Raw genomic sequence first — 26,505 nt, forward strand, 5'->3', positions numbered from 1 at the left:
AAATTACAGCACAGTCTAACACATAAGAATTCATTTGTTGTGCTCCAACTTTATGAACTTGTAGGAATCTGGAAAAAGCAGAATCCTAGTGAATATTATTGCTCCTTTTTTTAACTAATAGAAAATATAGGTCATCAAAATTTGAGAAGCGATGAACACAGAAAAAATAAACCTATGTCCCTATACTCAAAATAATAATGCTTCACTTTTCTAAAGCCCTTTTCACATACTTTTAAACATATATATATCAGCATTTTCAAAGAGAAGTATTTTCCTGTTTACAAAAACAAATGAGTATTTGTGAATTTAGACAGTTAATGCCACAGATCTAAATTTACAAAAAACAGCTTTCAGTTGTATTCCAAAATTCAAAATTAAATCTCTCTGTAGTCTTTAAATATCTCACTGATCCAGAACTCAAGTAACCCCCAAATCCTACCAAAATCAAATTATACTAATAACATAATAATTTTAATCTTTGACCATATCCTTTTTTTTGAAACTACTTTAAACTCCCATGGGACGATTCTCCCTCGTTCTCCTCCTCCTCCTTCTTTCCACTTTAATTATGGATATCACTTATAAATCAGTCCCTTATTCCTGGTCCTGTTTCTTTTATATTTAAACTCCTCGGGGCGCCTGGGTGGCTCAGTCGGTTAAGTGTCCGACTTCAGCTCAGGTCACGATCTCACAGTCTGTGAGTTCGAGCCCCGCGTCAGGCTCTGGGCTGATGGCTCAGAGCCTGGAGCGTGCTTCCGATTCTGTGTCTCCCTCTCTCTCTGCCCCTCCCCCGTTCATGCTCTGTCTCTCTCTGTCTCAAAAATAAATAAAAACGTTAAAAAAAAAAATTTTTTTAAACTCCTAACCACATGGATTTATCTACCATCTGTACAAATTTGTATCTCTCCACTCCTGTCAGATTTAACATATTAGGACATACTTATTTAACAATGAAACTTAAACTTCTCTCCCCCACCAATAATTCCCAAAATAGATGCCTTATCAATTAACATCCATCCAGATTCACTACTTCTTACTTTACTTCTATATTTAATACCAAACTCAATAGATTCATCCCTTACAAAGTCCCTGGTATTCTTATTCCTTCCCATTTCCCCAGCCATCAGACACTCCAGGTCATTATCTCCCACATGTATTATTTCAATAGCCTCTTAGCTGATCCCCCTACCTACTTCCAACCTCTCCACACTTTATCCAACATACACAAAGAGATGTCAGAATTTACCACTTCAATTTGCCCACTCAGAAACCCATAGTGCATCCCTACTGTTTCAAATCCAAACTCATTGGCCAAATGTTCTAGGTAGTTACGGTGCAAAGGCACTTTTTTTTTTTCATCACCTAAGTAACCAGATTGTTTTTTCCTTGTACTTCTAGCTTTCAAAAAATTACCCACCCCCCATTTAGAGACCCCCCCCCCACAAGTGATTTAGTGTAAGGGTTAAGAATACAGGTTCTGCAGTTTGATTGGACTCCAGCCTCCACCACTTAAGAACTAAATGACATTAACCAAGTCATTTAACTTCATCTATTTAACGGGGACTCCAACCCTACCTCCTAAGGTTGTTATGAAAATTAATGTAATACCCTTAAAGCACTAGGCCAATGCCCAGGACACCGGCGAATGATCAATAAATGTTAGCCACTGTCATTATTATTACAGCCACTTTTATCCAGGCAAGCCGATTGCTCTACCAGAGGCTATGTATTTGACTTCATTATTCTTGACTCCCTCAACTGCAATCTGTTAGAGGTGGAATGGGTTGAGAAAGGAGCTAGTCACATGTCAATTACCATCCAAATCTTGGCTTAGTCCTCTCCTTCGATTATTCAACTGATGCCTACTGCTAAACTAAATACAAGTGCACACATGGCACACAGCAAATAGTCCTTAGTAAATATTTCTTGGGCTGATATGTTAAATGCTAACGAAATACTGTAGTTAGTATATATTTTTTGCCTATTTTCTCTAAAATATTAATAAACCGTATGCTTCTAAAATAAAACTGCTCCTAAACAGTGTCCTATAGCTTCAAGTAGCTACAGTTTGAAGTACTCAAAACAGGAATAAAAAAATCTAATATGTTACTTAGTAACTGTCCTCAAATAGATTCAACTAACTATATTCTATCTTTCTAGCTGGTGAAGGTAAGTATCTGTGATGTCTTATCTATCAATTAATTCTTGGGTCAGTGCTTTATAACTAGTACTAAATGCACTGTTATTAATTCCACAATTTTTCAATATAAAAATAAAACAAGGGCATCATCAAAATAATGTGCAAAAAGATAATGATAGGGGGCACCTGGCTGGCCCGGTCGGTAGAGCATGAAACTCCTGATTTCGGGATTGTAGGTCGAGTGTAAACATTACTTAAAAATAAAATATTTTTAAAAAATGATAAGATTTTAAAATTGTCAAAAAGCTAAGCATAAATAGTCCCAGTTCTTTCCTTGTATTCTTATCCTCCCTCTCCCAAAAAACCAAACCCATGCAGAAGCACAGATTTTTTTTCCATAGGATTTTTAAAGCTGAAAGGACCTCAATTCCCATTTCCCAACATCCCACTGAGTTCCACATGAGAAGGTGAAGCCCAGAAAGGCCAGACAGATAGCTACAGATCCAACAATCAAAATGAGGCAGGAGCGGGAATTGAACCCAGTGTTCCTGACACCTAGGTCAGTGCTCTTTGCACTACATCATGAACCATTTCAACTGATTTCTTCCATGCCTACTTAATATAGAAAATAAAATTAACTGTATCACATGAACATCTCACAAAACAACTAAGTATAATCATGGTGTGGTTAACACTGACATATTTTACACTATTTTTAAGAACACTTGTGAGGAACAAAGGTTTCAAGCCAGAAACAGACCATTTCTATTATAATTACTTATGTTCTGGAAATGATCCTTCCCTTTATCAGATTTTATAAAATCTAAGATTCCAATTTTTGCTAATTTTTTTTCATGAGTTACACACGGTATGGTCATCTATGCAGCCTCCTCCCCAACAATAGCTTAAGCAATCCATGTCTCAGATAAAAATGTCATCTAGTCCAGGCTGATCAGCATATGTTAGAATCTGTTCCTAATATAGAATCATACACTTTTGGAGTTGGAAGGAACCTTGGAGATCACCTCTCATTTTACAGAGGAAACAAATACCCAGCAGGGACCTGCCCAAGGTCAAAGTTTCTATATAAGAACCCAGGTCCAGAACAGAAAGTTTTCAAAAGAAGATTTCACAGAAAAACACAATACTTAATCGAACACCTTAGCTTGTCTCCCTTTTCATCTATTTAAGTACAACTTCCTGCATGAGGAACTTCTGAAATTTAAGAAAAGAAAGCAAAACAAAAAACTAAGCCAACTTGTTTTAAGTCTACGGCCAAGTCACTGATCTTAAAAACTTAGAAGGTAGATCTTTGCAAGAATTGCAGACAGTAATATTTTATAATAAAACCCCAAAAGGCTATCTATGAATATAAATAAGCAGAGGGAGAAAAGACACACACATTAACAATATTCTTATCTCGCTAACAAATTACATAAATGCTTATAAACAGGAAAACTATAAACTTGCAACTTTCAAGAAAGAAAGAATATTAATCACCATACATAGTAATTACACAAGAGTGTCGATATGTTTTGAAGTTATATTTTGATCATAGTGCTTAAGGGAAGCTGGAAATTGTTTTTAGTCTCCTTTCACATACTTTTTAGTCATGTTAAAAAACAAAATTTTGAGGAAAATATTTTATCAAACCTTAATAAAAAGGAAAATGTGTATTCACACCTTAACAAAATAAGAGAATTACAAACTACATTGTCTACCCATGTTTTTAAGAATAAACGGGGGAAAAAAACAGAATGAAAACAGAACATTCCTGAAAGTTAAGGCCTGAGAACCATTAAGCTTACACTTTTTTTTTCCCTCAATAAAAAAAGGTGCCACACAAGCCAATTTACCTGGAGGAATATGTTTCTTAACTCATGAGGATCACCTCGCTTGGTTGTTTGCACCTGTAAGGAAAAAAAGAAAAAAGAAAAAGCCAGTTAATGCTTTACTAGAGACCATATCATCTCTTCAGATTAGAGTTCACAAATGCTAACAAATCAATGCTCTTATCTTTTATAGGGGCATTTCGTTTAAAACAAACCAAAAGTATTAACACTGATAACACCTGTCAAATTGGAGATCTGTGGCTACAGAGTGGAAGTACAGGTGTGAAGAGCTTAATATACAGCAAATCTACCAGATTTCCTCTGGACTGGAAATGGAAGGCAGTGAGGATCAATCTCTTATTTTATTCCACATCCACTAGCAACACAATAGCAACCACCCACCTCCAAATCAAAAGGCCAGGAAGAACAGGGCAACAGAAAAGTTAAAACACCCAAATCAATCGCCTGGCCTAGCAGCTTTTCTCCCCCATGGAAAGCAATCCAGAATATAATTATCTCTGCGCCCCTGTCTTTCGCCACCCAACCTAAAATACGAAAGCTGCTACATTTCCAAATACTTTCGACATCTTGCCACCAGCAGCACAAATGCCAACCACTGCCCCCAGCCCCACCGAAGCCCCAAATAACTCCAATTCCTCACCCCCTCCCCCACTGCAATACACAGATGCCTTAGGCTATCCCCGGCTTTACATGCCACTTCCTCCCACTCCCTTTCTGATGGCCTCCAACTCCGGGCTCACAATTTCACGCACCTAAGGTAGGGCACTACTCTTCCTTCACCGACCTGGTCTTCACAAGCCCCTCCAACTCATAATCCCTCCTACTTCCCCTCCCCCAGCCGGGCATCCTCTCCCTCCGGTCCAAGCCCCCACACAGCTCTCCCACCCGCAAGCTGGAGCCCCAGGATACGCTATCTAAGAACCAGGCAACGAAGGAAATGGTAAGAGGTGAGGGGCTGGGGGCAAGGTCCCCGGGATGTCTCTTATGCAATAAAGGCAGCAGCAGAGAGTCGGGAGTCACCTTGACCGCCATGCTGTGCTCGGAAGCCGGGGACGAGCGAGTGAGCGAGCAGGGCCGAGCTGTCAGGGCGCGCGCGCGCCGCCTCCCCGGCCGCGCCCGCCCACCCGCTCGCCGGCGCCGCGCGCGTCCCTATGCAAATGAGCCCGGGGCGGGGCGGGAAAAGGGCCCTGAATCCCCGCCAGAAAGGGAGCTGGTCCCGGCCGGCGACCTGTCTCGCTGGGGAGGGGAATAATCCTCCCATAGGCTAGACTGGAGTGCCAGCCCTGGGATTCCGATGCGTCGCGTGGTTGCCTACTGCTCAGTCGCCGCCTGGAAAGTCCCAGGTTTCTTAAGGCCTCTTAATGGGTGTGGCTTTGGGCACCGACTTCAGCCAAAGTCGTTTAATCCTGAGACTTAAAGGAACGCTTGGGGCCCAGACTGAGTAAGATTTCGAAAAGATCAGATGACATGCCCCATTAACGATACTAATAAATGAATTAATGACAACTAATGGCAAATATTGACAATGAAAAGGATTGGGGACCATGCACTCTGGGCAAAACCTAAGGAAATATAACTTGAGAAATCTGCCCCTAAATTGGCATCGGATGAATATGCTTAATATATTTGTAATTCTTGTACTACTATAAAGCTTTATTAGTAGACTCACTCCACACTCCTAATCATCCAAATCCTTTGTGCAATGAGGTGGGGCACAAATGCATACAGAAAAACAATCCAGGGGCGCCTGGGTGGCTCAGTCGGTTAAGCGTCCGACTTCGGCTCAGGTCACGATCTCACTGTCGGTGGGTTCGAGCCCCGAGTCGGGCTCTGTGCTGACTGCTCAGAGCCTGGAGCCTGTTTCGGATTCTGTGTCTCCCTCTCTCTCTCTGACCCTCCCCCATTCATGCTCTGTCTCTCTCTGTCTCAAAAATAAATAAATGTTAAAAAAAAAAAATTAAAAAAATCCATCTGTCCATGGACAGGACTGGTACTGAATTCTGGCCCAAGTCACCGGTACACAAAGATTGCCGGCTCTGCCTAAGTAGTAGCTCTACCCGGAACCAAAATAATGTCTCTAAAACTGAGTTCCGCCACTATGACTATATTGAGGTATTGAGCCACATAATGATTCACTCAACATTTACTGGGCATCTATTACATGCCAGACATAGTCCTGCTTGTAAAAAATACAAAAACAAATAGCATTTTGTCCCTAACTTCTAGGATCTTACAGATGGTTAATGCTTGCCCAAACCCCAACCTTAAGTATATTTTATTTGTGACTACAAGCATACTTGCTGTTTTTTTTTTAAAAGCTAACAACATAAGATTTATTTTATTTTTTTATTTTTTTATTTTTTAATATATGAAATTTACTGTCAAATTGGTTTCCATACAACACCCAGTGCTCATCCCAAAAGGTGCCCTCCTCAATACCCATCACCCACCCTGCCCTCCCTCCCACCCCCCCATCAACCCTCAGTTTGTTCTCAGTTTTTAACAGTCTCTAACATAAGATTTATTTTAATATCACTTAGCTCTATGATCCCATCCCTCTCCACCCTCTTTCACATTTCCAATGTTGAATCTAACAGGAGGCTTCCCTTTTCTCCAGTCTCACTAATCATGTTTGTATTAAGTATCCAAGTTAATAGAAATGAGGAAAGAGGAATGGAGAATGTAAATTGTTGATAAGGAATGCTACATTACTAGTACTCCTATAATGAGCTTTTCTGCTGCAGTTGACATAACTGTTTACCACCATTCTTTCTTCAACTTGTTCAAAGTTCTTTTAAGAATGTTGTTGGACATAAGGATTTACAGATTCATATTTTGTTCTTCTACACCCTTATGCCCCTGATACTTTGCTCTCTCGTTTCATGAAATTTCTCTAAGTAGGATTCTTAAGATTTTTTTTATATTACTTTACAAGGGAAGAATGTTTAGTAGGCCAAAGTTCCTTAGTTTGAATAAAAGTACTTAAGGGAAAGGAAGACATTTATTTAAAATAAAAGTATTGGGGCACCTGGGTGGCTCAGTCAGCTAAGCAACCAACTCTTGATTTTGGCTCAGGTCATGATCTCATGGTTTGTGAGTTCAAGACCCTAGAGGACTCTGCACTGAGAGTGTGGAGCCTGCTTGGGATTCTCTCTCTCCCTCTCTCTCTACCCCTCCCCAGCTTGCACTGACATGTGCACTCTCTCAAAATAAATAAATACACATTTAAAATAAATAAATAAACAAAAGAATTATTTCCTATTGGAATACATTGTTGGCCAAATCTATATAGTTGGAGTGAAAATTTAGGGTCAGACTGGCCACTCCTACAGAGGAAGACATCACATTTAAACAGAGCCCACTACAACAATTCATAGGTATAAGCACCAAGCCACAACGAAAATTTTCTCAAATAAAAATAGCCAACCTTTTAAAAAAATTATACATATATATATATCTATATATGTGCATATATATGTATATATATGCACATATATAGATATATATATATACACACATATATATATATGCCTTAAAAAATAGCTGATTTTTGAGTAAGTCCAAGAGCTTCACTGGTGCCAATCTAGTTACAATGGAAATGATGTAATAATTTAAAACTAAATTAGGGTGCCACACAGAGAAAATAGAAAAGCTCAGCTACCCAAAATAAATATGGATTTTGCTAAATTTTTTATCCATCCATATAATAAACAATAAAATGGACAAAGGTATTAAAACTATCTACTTTAAGGAAATTAAGTATTTAAAGGAATACAAAAGCCCATGAGTTAGAGTTCCTACGCTGAAGAACTTTCCAACCTATCATTCTGTTATAATGATTGGCTCAGTCAGTTAAGCATCCGACTTCAGCTCAGGTCATGATTTCACAGTCTGTGAGTTCGAGCCCCACGTTGGGCCCTGTGCTGACAGCTCAGAGCCTGGAGCTTGCTTCAAATTCTGTGTCTCCCTCTCTCTCTGCCCCTCCCTGTTCACGCTCTGTCTCTCTCTGTCTCAAAAATAAATAAACACTAAAAAAAAAATTTTTTTTAATTAAAACTTACTTTTGCTTCAATTGCAAATGACAAGGATTTAGGGAAAGCTTAGTCAATGGGGTATCAAAAGACAAACCTGTCAAATAAGATTCACAATATATTTGGGAAAAGGTAGTAGAAATAGTTCAAAACTTTTCACAGTTTTTTAAAATTATTTGCCAATATAGTAATTTATAACTCTTTCCTTAAATTGCAAATGACATTTGTAAACATGAAATAATTTTAAAACTATGGAACAGGTTGAAAACTTGATCATTAAAAGTCTATAGAGAATGACATTTAGAAAGCACAGTTGGCAGTTAAAGGCCAAGAAACTGTTGCAAATATATTTATGTTTATATATTGTCATTAATAGTCACTTTTTAGAATTGGTTTCATAAGAGATTCAGTATGTAGCTTGACTGAGCTGGGAATTTAAATATGCTTGTGAAGTTGTGGCCCATGAAAATAATATATACCCCAGATGTAAAACCAAAATATGGGTTTACTAGACAAACCTGCAGAAACATGTTTCTAACTCCCAAACAGCTTACATTATATTAATTTGAAACCAGCCAATCACTTTGTGGGTAAAAGTTAGAATTATACTAATGTCTAGTGCCCTAATAAGCTAAAATATAATAATTAAAACAAGAGACAATTTCCAATGAGCCTGTTCTGCCACAACTCCTGGCCCTCCTTCCATCTTTAATAACATACTATTTCTGTTTATCTTTTAGCCTCCTCTGATTATTTTACTGACATGAATACATTTTTGTTCTTGTTTCCATATCCCACATAGCTACTAGGAGTGTCATCTTGCAAGAAGTAAATCCAGGTGGTATATGAACACTTAGTAGAGCATTAGGATATCACTGACTAATTAAACCAGGAGTGAAGCTCTTCACTGGTTAAAAGTACATACGGCATCATTATGATGAAGAATAAGCGGCATTTTACGCCTGCCATCAAGATGAAACTCACTTAAAATATCTGAAATAGGGGCATCTGGGTGGCTCAGTTAGTTAAGTGTCCGACTCTTGGTTTCCACTCAGGTCATGAGCTCATGGATCTTGAGTTCCAGACCTGCATGGGGCTCTGTGCTGACAGTGTGAAGCCTGCTTGGGACTCTCTCTCTTTCTCCCTCTCTCTCTGCCCATCCCCTGCTTGTGCTCTCTGTCTCTCTCAAAATAAATAAGTAAACTTAAAAAAATAAAATAAAATATTTGAAATAAATAGTATGATTTGACTTTGGCACACATACACAAAGGATGTTTGAACATCTGGAACTAGAATATAAAATGGTTCCTTTTATTTTACTGAAATATTACAAAGCTTTCAATTTTATTTTATTTATTTCCTTTTAAATTTTTATTTTTAAGTAATCTCTACACCCAACATGGGGCTCGAACTCACAACCCCAAGATCAAGAGTCACATGCTCCACTGACTGAGCCAGCCACGTACCCTCAAAACTTACAGTTTTATAAGATGTGCTTTTAACTCCTTCTTTGCTAAGAGTCTATATGGGGAAATGGCAAGGGGTAGACTAGAGAGACATATGAAGGGTTGAGTGTCCAAGTTTGAGAAAATTGTGTTCTAGATGGTAGGCTGAACTCAAAATCAATCAATCAGAAATTATTAGTTCAACCCAAACCACTCATAGACTCTAGATAAATGAGACACTTTAGGATTCCTCCATACTATACAAATATACTCTCTGTATGCACATTTTCTCTAGTTTAAATAAAATTTTTTTTTTGGTGGAGAGGGCAGAGTGGGATACCAAAAATCAGGTGAAATAGTTGTACTTCTGGAGTTACATCTTCCTAAACTGTTCTTCCTCACAATCTGACTCTGAGTCCTATAAATTATGCAATGAGGATGAGTAGTCTTATTTTTGGACCACAGTCTTCTTTATTCCCTTGTGGAGACAATAACAGACAGTTTTCTTTTCAATGGATTTTGGAAGGAATTCACAGAATGACCTTCTGTAGAGGTTTAAGTCTGTGAGGGCCCTATCACTATATTAGTCATGTGAAAGCTAATATTTAGTGGAAAACCTTATGATCAGATGGAGGATTGAACTAGATGAACTTTAATGGTTTGGTTTTTTTAACACTCTAATGTCATGATTAAGAGTGAGCCAAATTTTAGCTAATAAAAACTTATTGAGTGCCTTGTGTTTACACTAAATTCACTGTTGCAACTATAGGAAATAAGAAAAATAAATAGCATGATCCCCATTTGACCATGGCAACTGCTATTATTCATTTTTTTGATGAAGAAAGCTGAATGATACCAAAACCTTCTGCATGTGGCAAAGGCCAAGGCAGCTGTAGGTAATAATGGGGTATTGCCACATATTCCCACTCCAATCAGAAGTATGTAATTGGGACAACAAACATCTTGCCAGGTTCGTGAGCCACTTACCTCTCTCTACCCTATCCCTGGAGATTTACCTGGATCTCGTTTTTGCCTCCCTTCTATTTTTTTTTTTTTAATTTTTTTTAACGTTTATTTTTATTTTTGAGACAGAGAGAGACACAGCATGAACGGGGGAGGGGCAGAGAGAGAGGGAGACACAGAATCGGAAGCAGGCTCCAGGCTCCGAGCCATCAGCCCAGAGCCCTTCGCGGGGCTCGAACTCACAGACCGCGAGATGGTGACCCGAGCTGAAGTCGGACGCTCAACCGACTGAGCCACCCAGGCGCCCCACCTCCCTTCTATTTAGAGGTCAATAAGGAAGGATGCTAGGGATCTGGTCCAAAGTAAAGAAAAAAATTTCACTTTAAAAATTGTGCCAGGTGGGGCGCCTGGGTGGCTCAGGTCATGATCTCACGGCTGGCCACATCAGGCTCAGTGCTGATAGCTCAGAGGCTAGAGCCTCCTTTGGATTCTGTGTCCCCCTCTCTTTCTGCCCTTCCTCTGTTCATGCTCTGTCTCTCTGTCTCTTAGAAATAAATCAACGTTAAAAAAAAATTATAAAAATTGTGCCAGGAGAAAAGCAAAAGCTTCATATATCCAAAGTAACTTGAAAAATAACAAAGTCAGAGGCACCTGGGTGGCTCAGTTAGTTAAGCATTCCACTCTTGATTTCAGCTCAGGTCATGATTACAGGGTCGTGAGTTTGAGCACTGCACCAGGCTCCATGATGAGCATGGAGCCTGCGTGGGATTCTCTCTCTTCCTCTCCCTCTGCCACTTCCCTGCTCATGCTCTCTCTCTCTCTTAAAATAAATAAACATTTAAAGAAAAAAAAGAAAAAAAAAACAACAAAGTTAGGGGACTCACACTACCTGACTTCAATTTACTGTAAAGCTAAGGAAATCAGTACAGTGTGGTACTGGCTGACATAAGGATTGATAAATAGATCAATAGAACAAATTAGAGAGCCCAGAAATGGATCCAAAATTATAAAGTCATCTGATTTCTTTTTCTTTCAATGTTCATTTATTTTTGAGAGAGAAAGAGAGAGAGAGCCTGCAATCAGGGGAGGGGCAGGGGCAGGGAGAGAGGGAAACACGGAATCCAAAGCAGGGTCCAGGCTCTGAGCTGTTAGCACAGAGCCCGACACAGGGCTTAAACTCATGAACCAGGAGATCATGACCTGAGCCAAAGTTAGAGACTTAACCAACTGAGCCACCAAGGCGCCCCTAAACTCATCTGATTTCAAAGGTACTAAAACAATTCAATGGGGCAAAGAGTCTTTTCAACAAGTAACTCTAGAATAACCAGAAATTTATATGGGAAAATAAACTTCAACCTCTACTTCAAACATGCACCAAGACTGATTTGAGATAAATAACAGACCTAGATACAAAAGCTAAAATCATAAAGCTTTAAGCAGAAAACATAAAAGAATATCTTAGTGACTCAAAGGTAGGTAAAGGATGTTTATTCAGGACATTAAAAAGCAATAACCATAAATTAAGAAATTATGTTGCACTAAAATTAAAATTTGTACTCATCAGGGGCACCTGGGTGGCTCAGCTGTTAAGTGTCTGACTTCTGCTCAGGTCATGATCTTGCAGTTCGTGGGTTCGAGCTCTGCATCGGGCTGCTGTCAGTGCAGAGCCTGTTTCAGATCCTCTGTCCCCCTCTCTCTGCCCCTCCTTCCCTCTCTCTCTCTTTCTCTCAAAAATAAACATTTTTTTTAAAATTTGTACTTATCAGGGGTGCCGGGGTGGCTCAGTAGGTTAAGCATCTGACTTTGGCTCAGGTCATGATCTCGCAGTTTGTGGGTTCTAGCCCCGTGTCGGGCTCTGTGCTGAGAGCTCAGAGTCTGGAGCCTGCTTTGGATTCTGTGTGTGTGTGTGTGTGTGTGTGTGTGTGTGTGTGTGTGTGTGTGTGTGTCTGCCTCTCCCCTACTCACACTCTGTCTCTCTCTCTCTCTCTCAAAAATAAACATTAAAAAACAATTTTTTTAAATTTGTACTCATCAAACAACAGCATTAAGAAAATGAATAGGCAAGCCACAGTCTCTGGGAGAAAAGTCAGCAAAACATATACACAACAAAGGACTGATATTCCAGTATATAAAGATTCCTGGGGTGCCTGGGTGGCTCAGGTGGTTGAGCATCCAGGTTATGATCTCATGGTTCGTGAATTTGAGCACTGAGTCAGGCGCTGCTCTGGGCAGAGCCTGCTTGGGATTCTCTCTTTGTCTTTCTCTCTGCCCTTCCCCTACTCGTGTTCTCTCCCTCTCTCTCCTCTGTCTCTCTCTCAAAATAAATAAATAAACTTAAAAAAAAAAAAAAAAGAGCTCCTAAAACTCAATGATGAAGAAACAACTTAGTTTAAAAACGGGCAAAAGACAAAAGACTTGAACAAATACTTCACAAAAGATAATGTACAAATGGCCAATAAGCACATGAAAAACTGCACATGATTAGCCATCAGGGAAATGCAAATTAAATCACAGTAAAAAGATAGCACTACACACCCACTAGAATGGCTAAAATTAAAAAGACTGAAAACAGATGCTGGCAAGGATGTGGAGCAACCAGAGCTCTCATGCACTGTAGTGGGAGTATAAAATGGTATAATCACTTTGGGAAAAGATCTAGCAGATTCTATAAAACTAAACATACACCTACACTATGACCCAGCAATTCTACCTTTTGGTATTTACCCAAGAGAAGTGAAAATATATGTGGACAAAAAGACTTGTACAAGACTGTTCATGGCTACTTGATTCATAAAATCCAAAATCTGGAAATAGTCCAGGTATCTATCAATAGGAGAATGGATAAACTATGGTATATCTACAGAACGTAATACTATTCAGGAATAAAAGATAGAGCAAATTATTGATACACACAACATGGATGAGTCTTAAAAGTATCATGCTAAGTGAAAGAATTAGTGCAAAAAAACATATGCTGGGGATGACTGGGTGGCTCAATTGGTTAAGCATCTGACTCTTGATTTTGGCTCAGGTCATGATCTCACAGTTCGTGAGTTTGAGCCCTATGTCAGGCTCTGTGCTAACAGCATGGAGCCTGCTTGGGATTCTCCCTTTCCCTCTTTCTCTCTCTCTGCCCCTTGCCCACTTATGTTCTCTCTCTCTCTCTCTCTCTCTCAAAATAAATAAACTTTTCAAAAAAAGATTTTTAAAAGGTGTACACTGTATGATTACATTTATGTGAAGTTCTAGAACAAATAAAACTAATCTATGGGGGAAAAGAAAACAGAACCATGTTTTCTGGAGGAGAGGAATCGAAGGCACTATCTGGATGATGGTAATAGTCTATGTCTTGCTAAGAGTTTAGATTACAGGTATATGTATTTTCCAAAACTTAGGGAATGTACACTTAAGGTTTCATTGTGTGTAAATTTCCTCAAAAGGCAAACTATCTGTGAATATTGAATTCTAGCTAATGAAGTATTTAGGGGGAAAAGTAATAGTATCTTAAATTTACTTTGAAATGCATAAAAGAAATAAGATTGAAGACTGGATAGAGAGAGACAGGTGAACAGATGGACAGATGGATGGATGAATGGATGGCGAAGGAAGGGGAGAGAGAGAGAGAAAGAGAGATGTGACACCTCACTGAGGGGCATATGGGAATTCATTGTAAAACTTTCAATTTTCCCATATATTTGAAATTTCTCAAAATAAAACTTTCTGGGAAACTGTACTGGGTCTTTGTGTTACTAAAGATGGCTACTCAGGTACATGATTCTATCGTTTGGCTAGAAATTGTAATGGGACTTGTTTTTTAAACATCGTTAGGCCTCTGTGCCTTGTTGGAGAGTAGGGAATAGAAACTGAAACTTCTTGACAAATAATGTATCTCTATTATGGACAGGGGAATCTGAAAACTACGTTGAATTGAGAGAAAAAAAAATGTTCTCCTTAATGTGGATTCAGACAGTAATTACATGGAAGTTGTGTTTGTGTGTATGTGTTTCTTTGGTCTAATGCTTACCCACGGGAAAACTGGAGGAAGTATATGGAAGTTTATTTGTATAACATACTGACAGAAATCTTGGAAATTACCAGCCTATACTGAAACTGTCCTGCTTAAGTGTACCTACAGTATAAATCTAGACTGAGAAACTCAAGACTTTGGTAGGAAATACTCAGTAATGGGTCACTGTGTCCTTGGATTGCCCTGTCGGGAGAAGGATGAAATCCTAGAGAGTTTCCAAAAAGGGGAAAGAAGATTTGTAGCAGCAGACCTACAGAAAGGACTCACTGAGGAAGAAAGGGCCACAACCCTCAAGACAAGGAATCCAGGAACTGGGGTATGCACAGGAAAAACTTCTGAAGAATTACTATAAAGAAATGGTGTAATATTGACCAGTATCAAATTGTACTGATCAGACAAATAATCAGGAAGTTTAAGTTAGAAAGTCTGGAGAAACAGTATGAAACAGCTAGACTTTGGAGAGGAAGCCTTTCTGGAAAGAGACAGATCAAGGAGGAAAATTGGGCAGAATTGTGGAATGGTTGGCATTCTTTTAATCAGAAGAGGATGAAGCTGAGAACACAGAAGGAAATTGACCAAGAATTGTTGAAGGTCTCAAAGTTGTACTCTGCATATTCCTTTCCCAGTAGCCCTGACAATAGAATACCACTTTAAGGTACTGACAATATTATAAGGAAAAACTACATGAAAATGAAATAAACAGGAATTAAGAGTTGAGTCCATAAGAGGACCATAACCTCTCTGTACTGCGAAAAATGTCAGAAAGAGTAAAGAATAAACTTACACATAAAAATAGTTAATGACAGCTTGTACTTCTGAAGAAGTTTGTGGGTAATACTGATTATAGGTAATACTGACCTGCTGCTTCTTCCCTGATTCTGGTCAAGTCGGCATTGGAAGAAATCAGAGTAACACATCTCTATATGGTCTTTCCTATATTATCCTGTATTATCAACTATCACTACTTGGAAAGAAGCACAGAAACAGTCATTGTTTGCTCACCCTGTTCTTCTATCATCCCGGATGGATAGCTTACCTGGAAGGTTCAGGATAGAGATAGGTAATAAAATAGGTAGTCAGCAATTATATAATTTTAGCATCCCCAACCCTTCAACAAAGCCTTACATAAAACAAGTTTTGTGTTGATGGTAGGGAATAATATTAAGGCGCAGTAGTGGGAAGAGTGCCTTCCTCATATCACCCCTTCACAGAGATCCATGTGGCAAAAGCAACAATATCATTTCATCAAATACAGTAGGCTCAGAGTTCTAGGTGCAAAACAGAAGCCAAGTGAGTGCAATTCAAGTTACGACAAATGGTAACGGGGGCATGGATCACAGAGAAGCAAAGGCTTAGTAAAAGGCGAAAGATTTATGCGATTTGAAGAGAAACCAGAGCATGAGAAGCAAAGGCTTAGTAGCAGATGAGACAAATCTCCCTTTCCTTAAACATACTCGGGAACCTTAAAGGGGTGGTAGGGCATCTTGTCATACAGAATTCGATATGGCTATGAAGTTCTAATCCATCTCTTATTTTTTAAATTTTTTAAATATTTACTTATTTTTGAAAGAGAGAGAGACAGAGTGTGGGTGGGGGAGGGGCAGAGAGAGAGGGAGACACAGAATCTGAAGCAGGCTCCAGGTTCTGAGCTGTCTGCAGAGCCCGATGTGGGGTTTGAACTCATGAACCACGAGATCATGACCTGAGCTGGAGTCAGATGCTTAACTGACTGAGCCACCCAGGTGCCCCTCTAATCCATCTTTTAGATGCAGCATGTCTGCTACTATTGATACCTATGAGTAGGAAATAGGAAGGGAACATAATTATCCCTCTCCATAAAGATCTTACAATGTATTGGGAAAACAAAACATAGGTAAAACCATTAAGTTATAATGCATATGCTTAGCTATGTAGTAAATTTCTGCAATATAGGTTTAGAAAATGAAAAAATTGGTTCAAGCTGGATAATATACAGAAGGTTTCATAGAAACTGTAATTTACTACTTGTTCCTGACTTTACCATTTCTCTGTGTTCCTTGTGGAATATGTCTTATTCCCCTTATCCTTCCTTCTTCATCCACACCCTCAGTCCTAACACTTATCTCAATGCCTGACATTAGCTATCCAAGTACTAATTAAATGTTTGTTGATTATTCCTAGCTGATCTCTCCACCACAAGCCATTAGTCCTTTCATATTTCCTATATTGCTTTAGTTACTCAGGCCAGAAAACTGGGTATCAGACTCTTCCTTACCCCTCACATCTGAATAGGTACCCAGTCCCTTGTTTTCCACCCCCTTCAGCGCTTTTTAAAATCTCTTATCATCATTATAATAGGCTTCATTAGGCATCTTGATTGTTCTTCCAAGCCTCTAGTTCTCCACTTTCTGACTCCTATCACTATCCTCAAATCCATTCTCCACAGTGCTGTCAAGTATTCAATCTAAAACAGAAATTAAATTTTGTCACTTCCCCATCCTTCAGTGGCTTTCTACTGACTTCAGCACAAAATCCAAACTCCTCAGTATGGTGAAGAATGGAAGCTTCCCAAACTGTTCCCTTTTAGTTAAATCTTCTGTCTTACTGCTACCATACTTGTTCCTTTAGTCACAAGGATTTTAGGGCTATTTCCTTTGTGCTAATCCTTTGAGAATATTTTACTCCACATTTACTCCACACTGCATATTCTTTAAGGTACAGCTCAAGAATCTTCTTCAGAAAACAATCTTTCATCCCCTTTCCCTGACTAGGGTAGGCTTCCCTCTGTGTACAGTATTTATCAGTGTGTTATAATCACTTCTTTGCTTATTGTCTTTTCCACTGGTGGCTTTCAAACTTCATTGACACAGACATATATAGTAAAAAATACATATTTTTAATCCTAACCCCACCCAGTACACACTGAAATAAAAATTTCATGAAACAATATCTAACTTTACTATATGCAACATACTCTGGTATTTATTATTCTGTGTTAGTCTCCTTCCTTTTTTTCCTAATTCTGGTTTCAACATACTGAATTGGTTTCATGGCCCAATTTAAAAATACTGCAACAGACTGTCAACTCACATAGATTCGTGAGCATGATAGATGCTCATTATAAGTAATTAAGAAAAAGAGAAAACAAAAATCTCTGTATCTCTAGCAATTAGCACAGGAGTTGACATATAGCATTAGTCTATAAAAATGTTTAATAAAAGAATGAATACACACTTCTGGGGCAGACCATCTTCATAAATCATCTTTTGCCCCATCATTTCCCTTTTTTTTTTATTTAAAAAAAAATTAACATTTATTTATTATTCAGAGACAGAGAGAGACAGAGCATGACCAGGGGAGGAGCTGAGAGACAGGGAGACACAGAATGTGAAGCAGGCTCCAGGTTCCGAGCTGTCAGCAGAGAGTCCGACACGGGGCTCAAACTCACAAACTGTGAGATCATGATCTGAGATGAAGTCGGACGCTCAACAAACTGAGCCATCCAGGTGCCCCAATCACTTCCCTTTTTTAAGAATAAGAGTTTCTTACAAGACATTAAATTAAAATATAGACCTGTAAGCACAGATACAGAGACAGGAAAAACTGGAGAAGGGATTTAAAAACTGTTGAGTTTGGGGGCACCTGGGTGGCTCAGTTGGTTAAGTGTCCAACTTTTCATTTTGACTCAGGTCATGATCTCACGGTTCATGAGACTGAGCTCCATATCTGGCTCTGTGCTGACAGCATGGAGCCTGCTTGGCATTCTCTCCCTCCATTTCTCTCTGCCCCTGTCCCGCTTTAAAAAAAAAAAAAAAAAGAAAAAAAGTTTATTTATTTTTGAGAGAGAGAGAAAGAGAGCAAGCACAAGTAGGGGAGGACAGAGACAGAGGGAGACACAGAATCCAAACAAGGCTCTAGGCTCTGAACTGTCAGCACAGAGCCTGATGTAGGGCTTGAACCCATGAACCCATGAACTGTGGGATCAAGACTTGAGTGGAAGTTGGACACTCAACCGACTGAGCCACCCAGGTGCCCCGCCCCTGTCCCACTTACTCTCTCCCTCGCTCTCAAAATAAATAAACAAAAAAAGTTTTCAATTGTTGAGTTTAAAGGGTATACTGAGAGAGGCATGATTGCTGAAGGCCAACTGTTAGATATTTCAAAAAAGGCCCAATATGGTGAAGTTACTGAGGTCCAGAATACCTGGTCATCAGTTCCAGAGGTCAGAAATCATCTTGTAAATGACCCAAAGATCACTTAATCTAACCAAATTCACAAGATACTGATGCAGAGGGGTGCCTGGGTGGCTCAGTCAATTAAGTGTCTGACTTGGGCTTGGGTCATGATCTCACGATCCGCGAGTTCGAGCCCCACATCTGGGTGTCAGGCTCTCTGCTGGCATCTCAGAGCCTGGAACCTGCTTCATATTTTGTGTCTCCTTCTCTCCCTCTGCCCCTCTCCTGGTCATGCTCTGTCTCTATCTCTCTCAAAAATACATGAACATAAAAAAAGATACTAATGCATAGCTCATTTTAACTAATATTTATTACTGAGTACTTACTTTGTATCAGACAATATCCTAAGCTCAAAATACGAATCTATCCTCAAAACAACCCTGTGAAGTAGGATTATCTCACATTATTATCTCTGTTTCAAAGATGAGGAAACTGAGACTGAGACATGTAGTTACTTCTCCAAAGTTAAACAGGTAATAAGTGTAATAAAAAGGTTAGTAAAAAGATTGTGATAAAAATCTTGCAAAAAATCTCTCAAAAAGCAGAGCAATACACAAAGAAAAGGAGGAAAGATATTTAAATATGGAGAACTAATCCAAGGAGCCCAATAATTGATTATCAGGTGTTCCACAAAAAAATTGAGTTTTAAAAGGATAGGAGAAAAATCAGATAAACAAAGAGAATTTTCCATATCCAAAAGATGGAGTTTTGAGTCTCAAACTGTCCTCTGTGTATCCAGGATGAATGAAAAAGTTTCAATACCAAGGCACATTTGGAAATATCAGAACATTAGAGGTAAAAAGGGTAGCCAGAACATACAGCTCCATGAGCCAAGAGGAAGAGGTGAAAATGGCCCCTGTCACTATCACACCAAATAATCCACAGGAGAAATTTCTGCCTCCCTTCCCCACAGCTTTGGGCTCATGGATTTTGAGGTCCTGTATCCAAGGGAGGAATGCTTCCATCAGGAAATACCACCAAGGTTCAGATGAATTATAAATTAATACTGCCCCCTGGCCATTTGGGGCTTCTCAAACTGCAGAATTAAAGACAGGAAGGGGTCACCATAGCCATGTGGTGATTAATTCCAATCATCAAAGGGAAACTAAATGATGAGACAAGGATGACTATGTCCAAAACCCAGCTGAGGCAACTCTATAGCCAACCCAACAAAGATAAGTCTATACTGGACTCAGATCATTTGGGAATTAAGGGTTAGGCACTGCACTAGATATAGAATTAGATCCAGTTAAGGTGCTCAGAGGGATAAGGGAGCATGTAATGAAGGACTGAAAAAGAAGTTATTAGTAGTTTAGGCCTCATGGGCACCTACAGAAGGAGGGTTCAATAGCAGCTACACTATATTATTCTTACGCCCCATTCTACCCCACATTATATGAAGAGCATTGGCATTGGCTATCATTTTAAACCCCATCATCCTGTGATTATATGATGACTGATAGGTCTATGTGTGCCCATTGTGTTGGGAACAATGATTGTCATACAAGGGATGATACATGAATTTCTTACAGTACAAATTACACAGGAAGATATTGGGGCTTGAATTGCTTTTGCAGTATTCCATCTAAAGGAGAGACCTACTAACAAAGGAGACAAAAGCAGCGAGGAGCCAGAGTTTCCTTTTCAGGGAATTGGTATAAAACAGAGGCCCCTTGGGGCGCCTGGGTGGTTCAGTGGGTTAAGCGTCCGACTTTGGCTCAGGTCATGATCTCGCGGTCCGTGGGTTTGAGCCCCGCGTTGGGCTCTGTGCTGACAGCTCAGAGCCTGGAGCCTGTTTCAGATTCTGTGTCTCCCTCTTTCTCTGACCCTCCCCTGTTCATGCTCTCTCTCTGTCTCAAAAATAAATAAATGTTAAAAAAATAAAAATAAAAATAAAATAAATAAATAAAACAGAAGCCCCTTTCAGAAGCCCACTGAATAAATTAAGAATGCATGCTATATGAGAGACAGGGCACTGATGGCAGTCATTGTCAACTAAAGAAGCAGGGATGACCAAAACAGAGTAGTTAAGTAGCAAGATTCATTTCTCCTCTCTTCCTACTTCTAGCCAACACCAGAAGAGTTCGTGCTGAGAAGGAAAGAGGAAAAAATATACTAGAACCAACCAGGTATCCCCCAACCTAATTTTTAGGGGTTTAAAGAAGGAGAATGACTGAAAAATTGACTATACTCCTTTCCTCATTTCAAGTCCCCATGGCTATAAGTCTAGATAGCAATGGAGGAGGTTTCAAAACATCGAAGTTTTGGGGCACCTGAGTGGCTCAGTTGAGTGTCCAACTTCGGCTCAGGTCATGATCTCACAGTTCACAAGTTTGAGCCCCATGTCGGGTTCTGTGCTGACAGCTCAGAGTCTGGAGCCTGTTTCAGATTCTGTGTCTCCATTTCTCTCTGCCCCTCCCCCGCCCCCCGCACTCTGTCTCTTTCTCAAAAATAAATAAACATTAAAAAAATAATTAAAAAAATAAAATACCAAAGTTTTAACTAGGATAGGCTAGACTTTGAATAACTCAAAAATTTTGTAAATGTTTGTTATTATTTATTTTGAGAGAGAGAGGGAGAGAACGAGCAGGGGAGGGGCAGAGAAAGGGAGAGAAAGAATCCCAAGCAGGTTCCACACTGCCAGCAGAGCCCAACGCCAGTGGAGCCTGACTCACAAACCGAACCGTTGAGTTCATGACCTAAGCCAAACGACAGTCAGGTGCTTAACCAACTGAGCCACCCAGGTGCCCCTAGACTTTGAATAACTTAAAAGAGCAGAAAATGTACTCTAGGAAAACATAATACAGTAGAGCGATGACTAGAGAAAAATAAAGCATTTTAGTACATACCCCAAACAACTTCAGATTCCTTAGTAACTTGGTCACATAAAAGAAATAGTAGTATGTAGTTTATGATATAATGTTAAGTGGATGAATCAGAACTTAAAATTGTATGTATGTGGCAACTACAATTGTACGAGTAATCTGAATATATTAAACAATGCCTGGAGCAGATAATTGAGTTTTCCCTAAATCACAATTTTTCATAGGGTCAGCAATGATCATATATCTAACCAAACCTACTATTACATTTTTTTTTTGCCACCTATTTGTTTTAAGAAGTAAAATAAGTTTATTTTGTAAGATTGCTTTTCATAAATCCATGTTGAATGATAGATACTTGGCCACCCTCTGTGGACTTGTAAATTATGATTTTCTGGTTTTTGTTTTTTGGTTTTTTGGTTGTTATTGTTTTTCAAAGATTAACACCATAGTATTTCAAAGAAGAAGACTAAACAAAGTGTGGTCTCTCAGTTCTTCCCTTTTCCATTAAAATTTGAGTATTATGCTTGAGTTTTTCCATTATCTGCAATCATTCTAGTTTGCAGGGAGTCCATACATATAATTGTTAATAGCACAGATATTTCAGAGAACATGTCTTTGAGTCCTCTAGTGAAGATTCCTTTAGGCCCACCTGATGTGAAATCATCCACCCTAACCTATTCTATCTCTGACTCCAATTTCTACAGCATCATTGGTAATATTTGTATGAGGACTCTAATTTATGAAGTCTTCCTCTCACATTGGGATATTTTAGGACACTGGAGCAGGGTGAGAATATCCTGGAATTATTTACAGCATATTGATCTATACTAGGAATGTCCTTACCCCTTTTTAACCCAATCCTGGTAAGAGATAAAAAGTTTATGGCTATCTTTTTAAAATATCAACCCCATATGATCCCAATGGAAAATATATATGAACTAGATAGCATAAAAGTAAAGTAAGGCTCACCAAAGAATCACCTTTCAAATTACAGCTTATGTTCTTATCTGTCATAATTATGATTTAGATAAGTACTCAGCTACCTTTAATAAATGGATAAGGTGTTGTAATACACTAAATACATAACTATGCAATTTTCATTTGTGCTTAGATATGGGCTCATATACCAAAAAATCTCCTAATAGTATATAAAATGTCATTTGGCATTTAAACACATTGTCTAATTTCTTTTGCTTAACACAAAGCAAAGCAAAACCTAAGATAATTAAATTATATTGATGCTATTTGAAAGAATTGGACATTTGTCATCTCCCTGCTGCAGTCCTTCTGTGCATTTTGATGAAAAGAACAATATAAAGTTCAAAATCTGAGAATAAAAGAACTTGAAAGTCTACTTGAAAAGGAAAAATAGCAAAAATCTTTACTAAATGAAAGAAACATACAATTTAGCTCAGCAAGGCTTCTACATATCCAAGGACAATGTAGATGTGCAGCCACAATTTTTTGAAAAGAAAATGTCTTCCCGGCCTGTCTTGTGATTCTTGCATAATAAAACTTACATAAAACAAAATGTTGTAACTACTTGTTAATATCTTAAAATATTTTAGGAACCCCTTGCAATTGTTCTTACAACTTTTTTTTAAATAGAATTTTTCATTTCTCCAAGTATTTGTCCTTAAATAAGGATATTACATATAATTTTTTAAAGTCAATATTCGGATTTTTAGATAAGAATTCATAAAATGAAAATGCAATAAATTATAATAAATAGATAATTCCAGTATTACAATAAATAGATAATTCTATTTACATAGGAATTGTCCTTAAAGGCCAGGCAGAGAGGGGAGGGAGATAAACCTGAGCATGGGCCTAAAGAAGAGGGGATATGGGCAAGCTTAAATATTAATGTATTCAATATAAGACTTTCTCTGAATAAAAATCTTTCATAAATGGTAAAAGAATTTGTTCTCACTTCAAGTAAGAACTCAGAGATGAAGATAATATTCTTCCAGCCCTGGAGGAGTTATCAATAAGAGGTAAATAAGCTTAAGAGAGGAGAAGGTGATGATTCATAATTATCCCCTAGGAGGACAGATCAGAAAGTGAGGCAATCTTTCTGTGATAAGTAGGCCTACCTTGGTGAGTGAACACAGCAGGCCCCAGATATAGCAGGCCTCAATGGAGCCAACTGGAGAGAAGTGAGAGAAGAGTATAAAAGCCTCACTTGGGGTAAAATATGGGGCTGCTGCGGGGAACAGCATGTGCTCACTCCTGTTTGTTGTGGGAAACCCAGGGAGGAAAAGGAGGAAGGATGTTATATCCACTGGTCCACTTACCCAATACCTCTCTTTGACTCTGTAAGTATATTCCTAATAGGACCTGGGTTTGGGGAGATGGCAGCCTACATCTAGTGTCTGAATGTCTGGGTGCTCAACTGATTGAAGGATAGAGATGGAAGTATAGAGGAGCAGGGTAAGCTGCTCATGAGGAATAGCTAGGCCTTCTTAGAGCTCTGTGAGAAAGCTCAAATCTGGGTTAAAATTCTCTGGGGAAAACCAGGGCTACTGATGATCTGGGCTTGTCTACAAGAATACATGTGCCCCAGAGAATCTTGTCTTTGGAGCCACTGTACCAGGGATAAACGTACTCTTGCAAAAGATCATCTCCTAGCAATTGTGTCGATTACCTGCCTTAGGCCAGAGCTACTCCCTGGTGACATCCAAAGAACAATTTAATAAGGAAAGGCCTGTAGTATACACATGTTGGCAGGATGAGTTGAACATGAATAAGGTGGTTTGTAGTCTTTGATTCTAATCACATGCTGAAGGATGTTTTAAAGCAAAGAAACTTAGCAGTTTCCAATCTCAAGAACCATGAATTGCTGGAACAAAAGTGGAAGCATAGTTGTTTTGTGGAGAAATGATGTTCTTGATAGTATTACACAAAATCATTTAAAATAAACACTTAACGGGTATCAATCATGAGCCAGACACGGTGACTTTCTTTCCAAAGTAAAGTATTTCATGAAAGAAATTAACCCTTTCAACAGCAAGAATGGGAAGAAGAAAACCCAGAAAAACATAGGATCAAACTGAGAGTTGGGCCACAGTATCACCAGTATCAGTAACTCACTGAGAAACCTTAAAGAAGAGTGTGGGATGAAGTCAGGGATTTTCAGGGGTGCACAGGTGGCTTACCTAGGTGGAATATATTAAAAATTAGTATTCATATTCTTTTTTGTCTAAAAAACAATAAGTTAACAATAGTAATATTTAATATAGGAATGAAGAGTGACAAAAATATATTAGATATACATTTATATGGAGATACATACACAAATTTTTATGCATATATATACCAAATTAAAAAGATGGCAATGACTAGATTATCTGATTTCTAAAATCACTTTGCTCTAAAGTTCTGATTCTACATTATTCAAAGTACTTTAGTTTCTCTTAAACCATATCTAAAAATCACACCATATCTATAATAACATAAACTTCCCCATATACAATATACAAAATTAAATCTTACAAAGATATGAAAAAGTAAACATTTTATTATTTAAATGCATCCTAGCCCTACCAACACACCCTTCTTACCTGATGAAGCAGGTTCTCTCTGTATTATATGATGCCAGTTGGCATGACCCTTTCGTCCTCTTAGCTCATTCAAGAGACTGGCAAAGGAATTCTCTGAGAGCCCTGTGTTGATGAGATTAATGACAAACTTAAAGTCTGGATTCTCTCTAGGAAAATTTTCAGAATTCTTTTAATTTTACTAATTTGCACAGCCACTAATTTGTTTCGTTTGTTGATAACTGTATATATATATATATTTTTTTTTTGTTTATATTTATATTTTATTTTATAATTCTTTTAATTAACAACTTAATATTAAGAATCAATAATATATATTGTTGATAACAATATATATATTTTAGTTTATAATTATATTTTATTTTATAATTCTTTTAAAGGATAGATTTATGAACTAAACATTTAATTCACAGTATTATATAACTGGTATAAAAGCTACTCACTTTGTGTGCCCAGATGATAGCAAGTTAAGAGTCTTACTGTGCATAGTAATATGGATAAATAGATCAAAAGGTGAAAACCAGTCCATTAAAATGTCAGCTTTGGGGCTCCTGAGTGGCTCAGTGGGTTAAGCATACACCTCATGATTTCAGCTTGGGTCATGATCTTGGGTTTGTGGGATTGAGCCCCATGTAGGGCTCTGTGCTGGCAGCATGGACCCTGCTTGGGATTCTCTTTCTCCCTCTTTCACTGCCCCCTCTACCCTGTGCACGTGCTCTACCTCTCCCTCTTGCTCTCTCAAACCAAATAAACATTAAAAAAATGACAGCTGGGGCGCCTGGGTGGCTCAGTTGGTTAAGCGTCCGACTTCAGCTCAGGTCACGATCTCGCGGTCCGTGAGTTCGAGCCCCGCGTCGGGCTCTGGGCTGATGGCTCGGAGCCTGGAGCCTGCTTCCGATTCTGTGTCTCCCTCCTTCTCTGCCCCTCCCCCATTCATGCTGTGTCTCTCTCTGTCTCAAAAATAAACAAATGTTAAAAAAAAAAATTTAAAAAAAATGACAGCTTTCACAATTAAGTAAATACACTTAACACTACTAAAATGCATGTTTAAAAATCATTAAAATGTTCAATTTTATGTGTTTTATACCAGTCAAAAAAAAAAAAAAACAAGGACTGAAATAATATATCATTTTAAAATGAATATTCTAGTCATAAGTTTTTGTTTTATTTGTTTAATATCTAAGTAGCTTTGATAGAGTTTCCTTCACCTTCCCCCTACCCTGAAGCTTTCCACATTGATAAACAACCCAAAACAAGATAAAAAAAATTTAAGACAGGGGAATAATGGTCATTTTTTTGTTAGCTAAAATTGAAAAAAAATGTATGAAACAGCATTTTAACTATGGAATGTGAAATATCTTAGGCCTTATTGTATTACCCTAAGTAGACACACATAATTAATGCCATTTTTAGAAATTATAGTTTCAAAAAATGAAGCATGTGTCGC

General features: G+C 38.5%; 1 protein-coding gene across 3 annotated transcripts in view; it reads right to left on the minus strand.

Moving 5' to 3' along the window:
- SLC25A12 (solute carrier family 25 member 12) overlaps positions 1-26,505 on the minus strand; it is a 127,015-nt gene that overhangs the window by 97,072 nt on the left and 3,438 nt on the right. For 2 of the 3 annotated variants that reach the window (XM_042994703.1, XM_042994700.1), the window contains exons 1-2: positions 5,014-5,072; positions 3,997-4,050 (exon numbers count right to left, since the gene is read on the minus strand). In XM_042994703.1, coding sequence (XP_042850637.1) covers positions 3,997-4,050; positions 5,014-5,025 — 66 coding nt within the window. In that variant the 5' untranslated portion in view covers positions 5,026-5,072. Of the gene's footprint in view, positions 1-3,996; positions 4,051-5,013; positions 5,073-25,061; positions 25,164-26,505 lie in introns of those variants that run through there. The other variant, XM_042994701.1, reaches the window with a different exon arrangement.

The sequence above is a fragment of the Panthera tigris genome, chromosome C1, assembly GCF_018350195.1.
Source record: "Panthera tigris isolate Pti1 chromosome C1, P.tigris_Pti1_mat1.1, whole genome shotgun sequence".
Taxonomy (NCBI): Eukaryota; Metazoa; Chordata; class Mammalia; order Carnivora; family Felidae; genus Panthera; species Panthera tigris.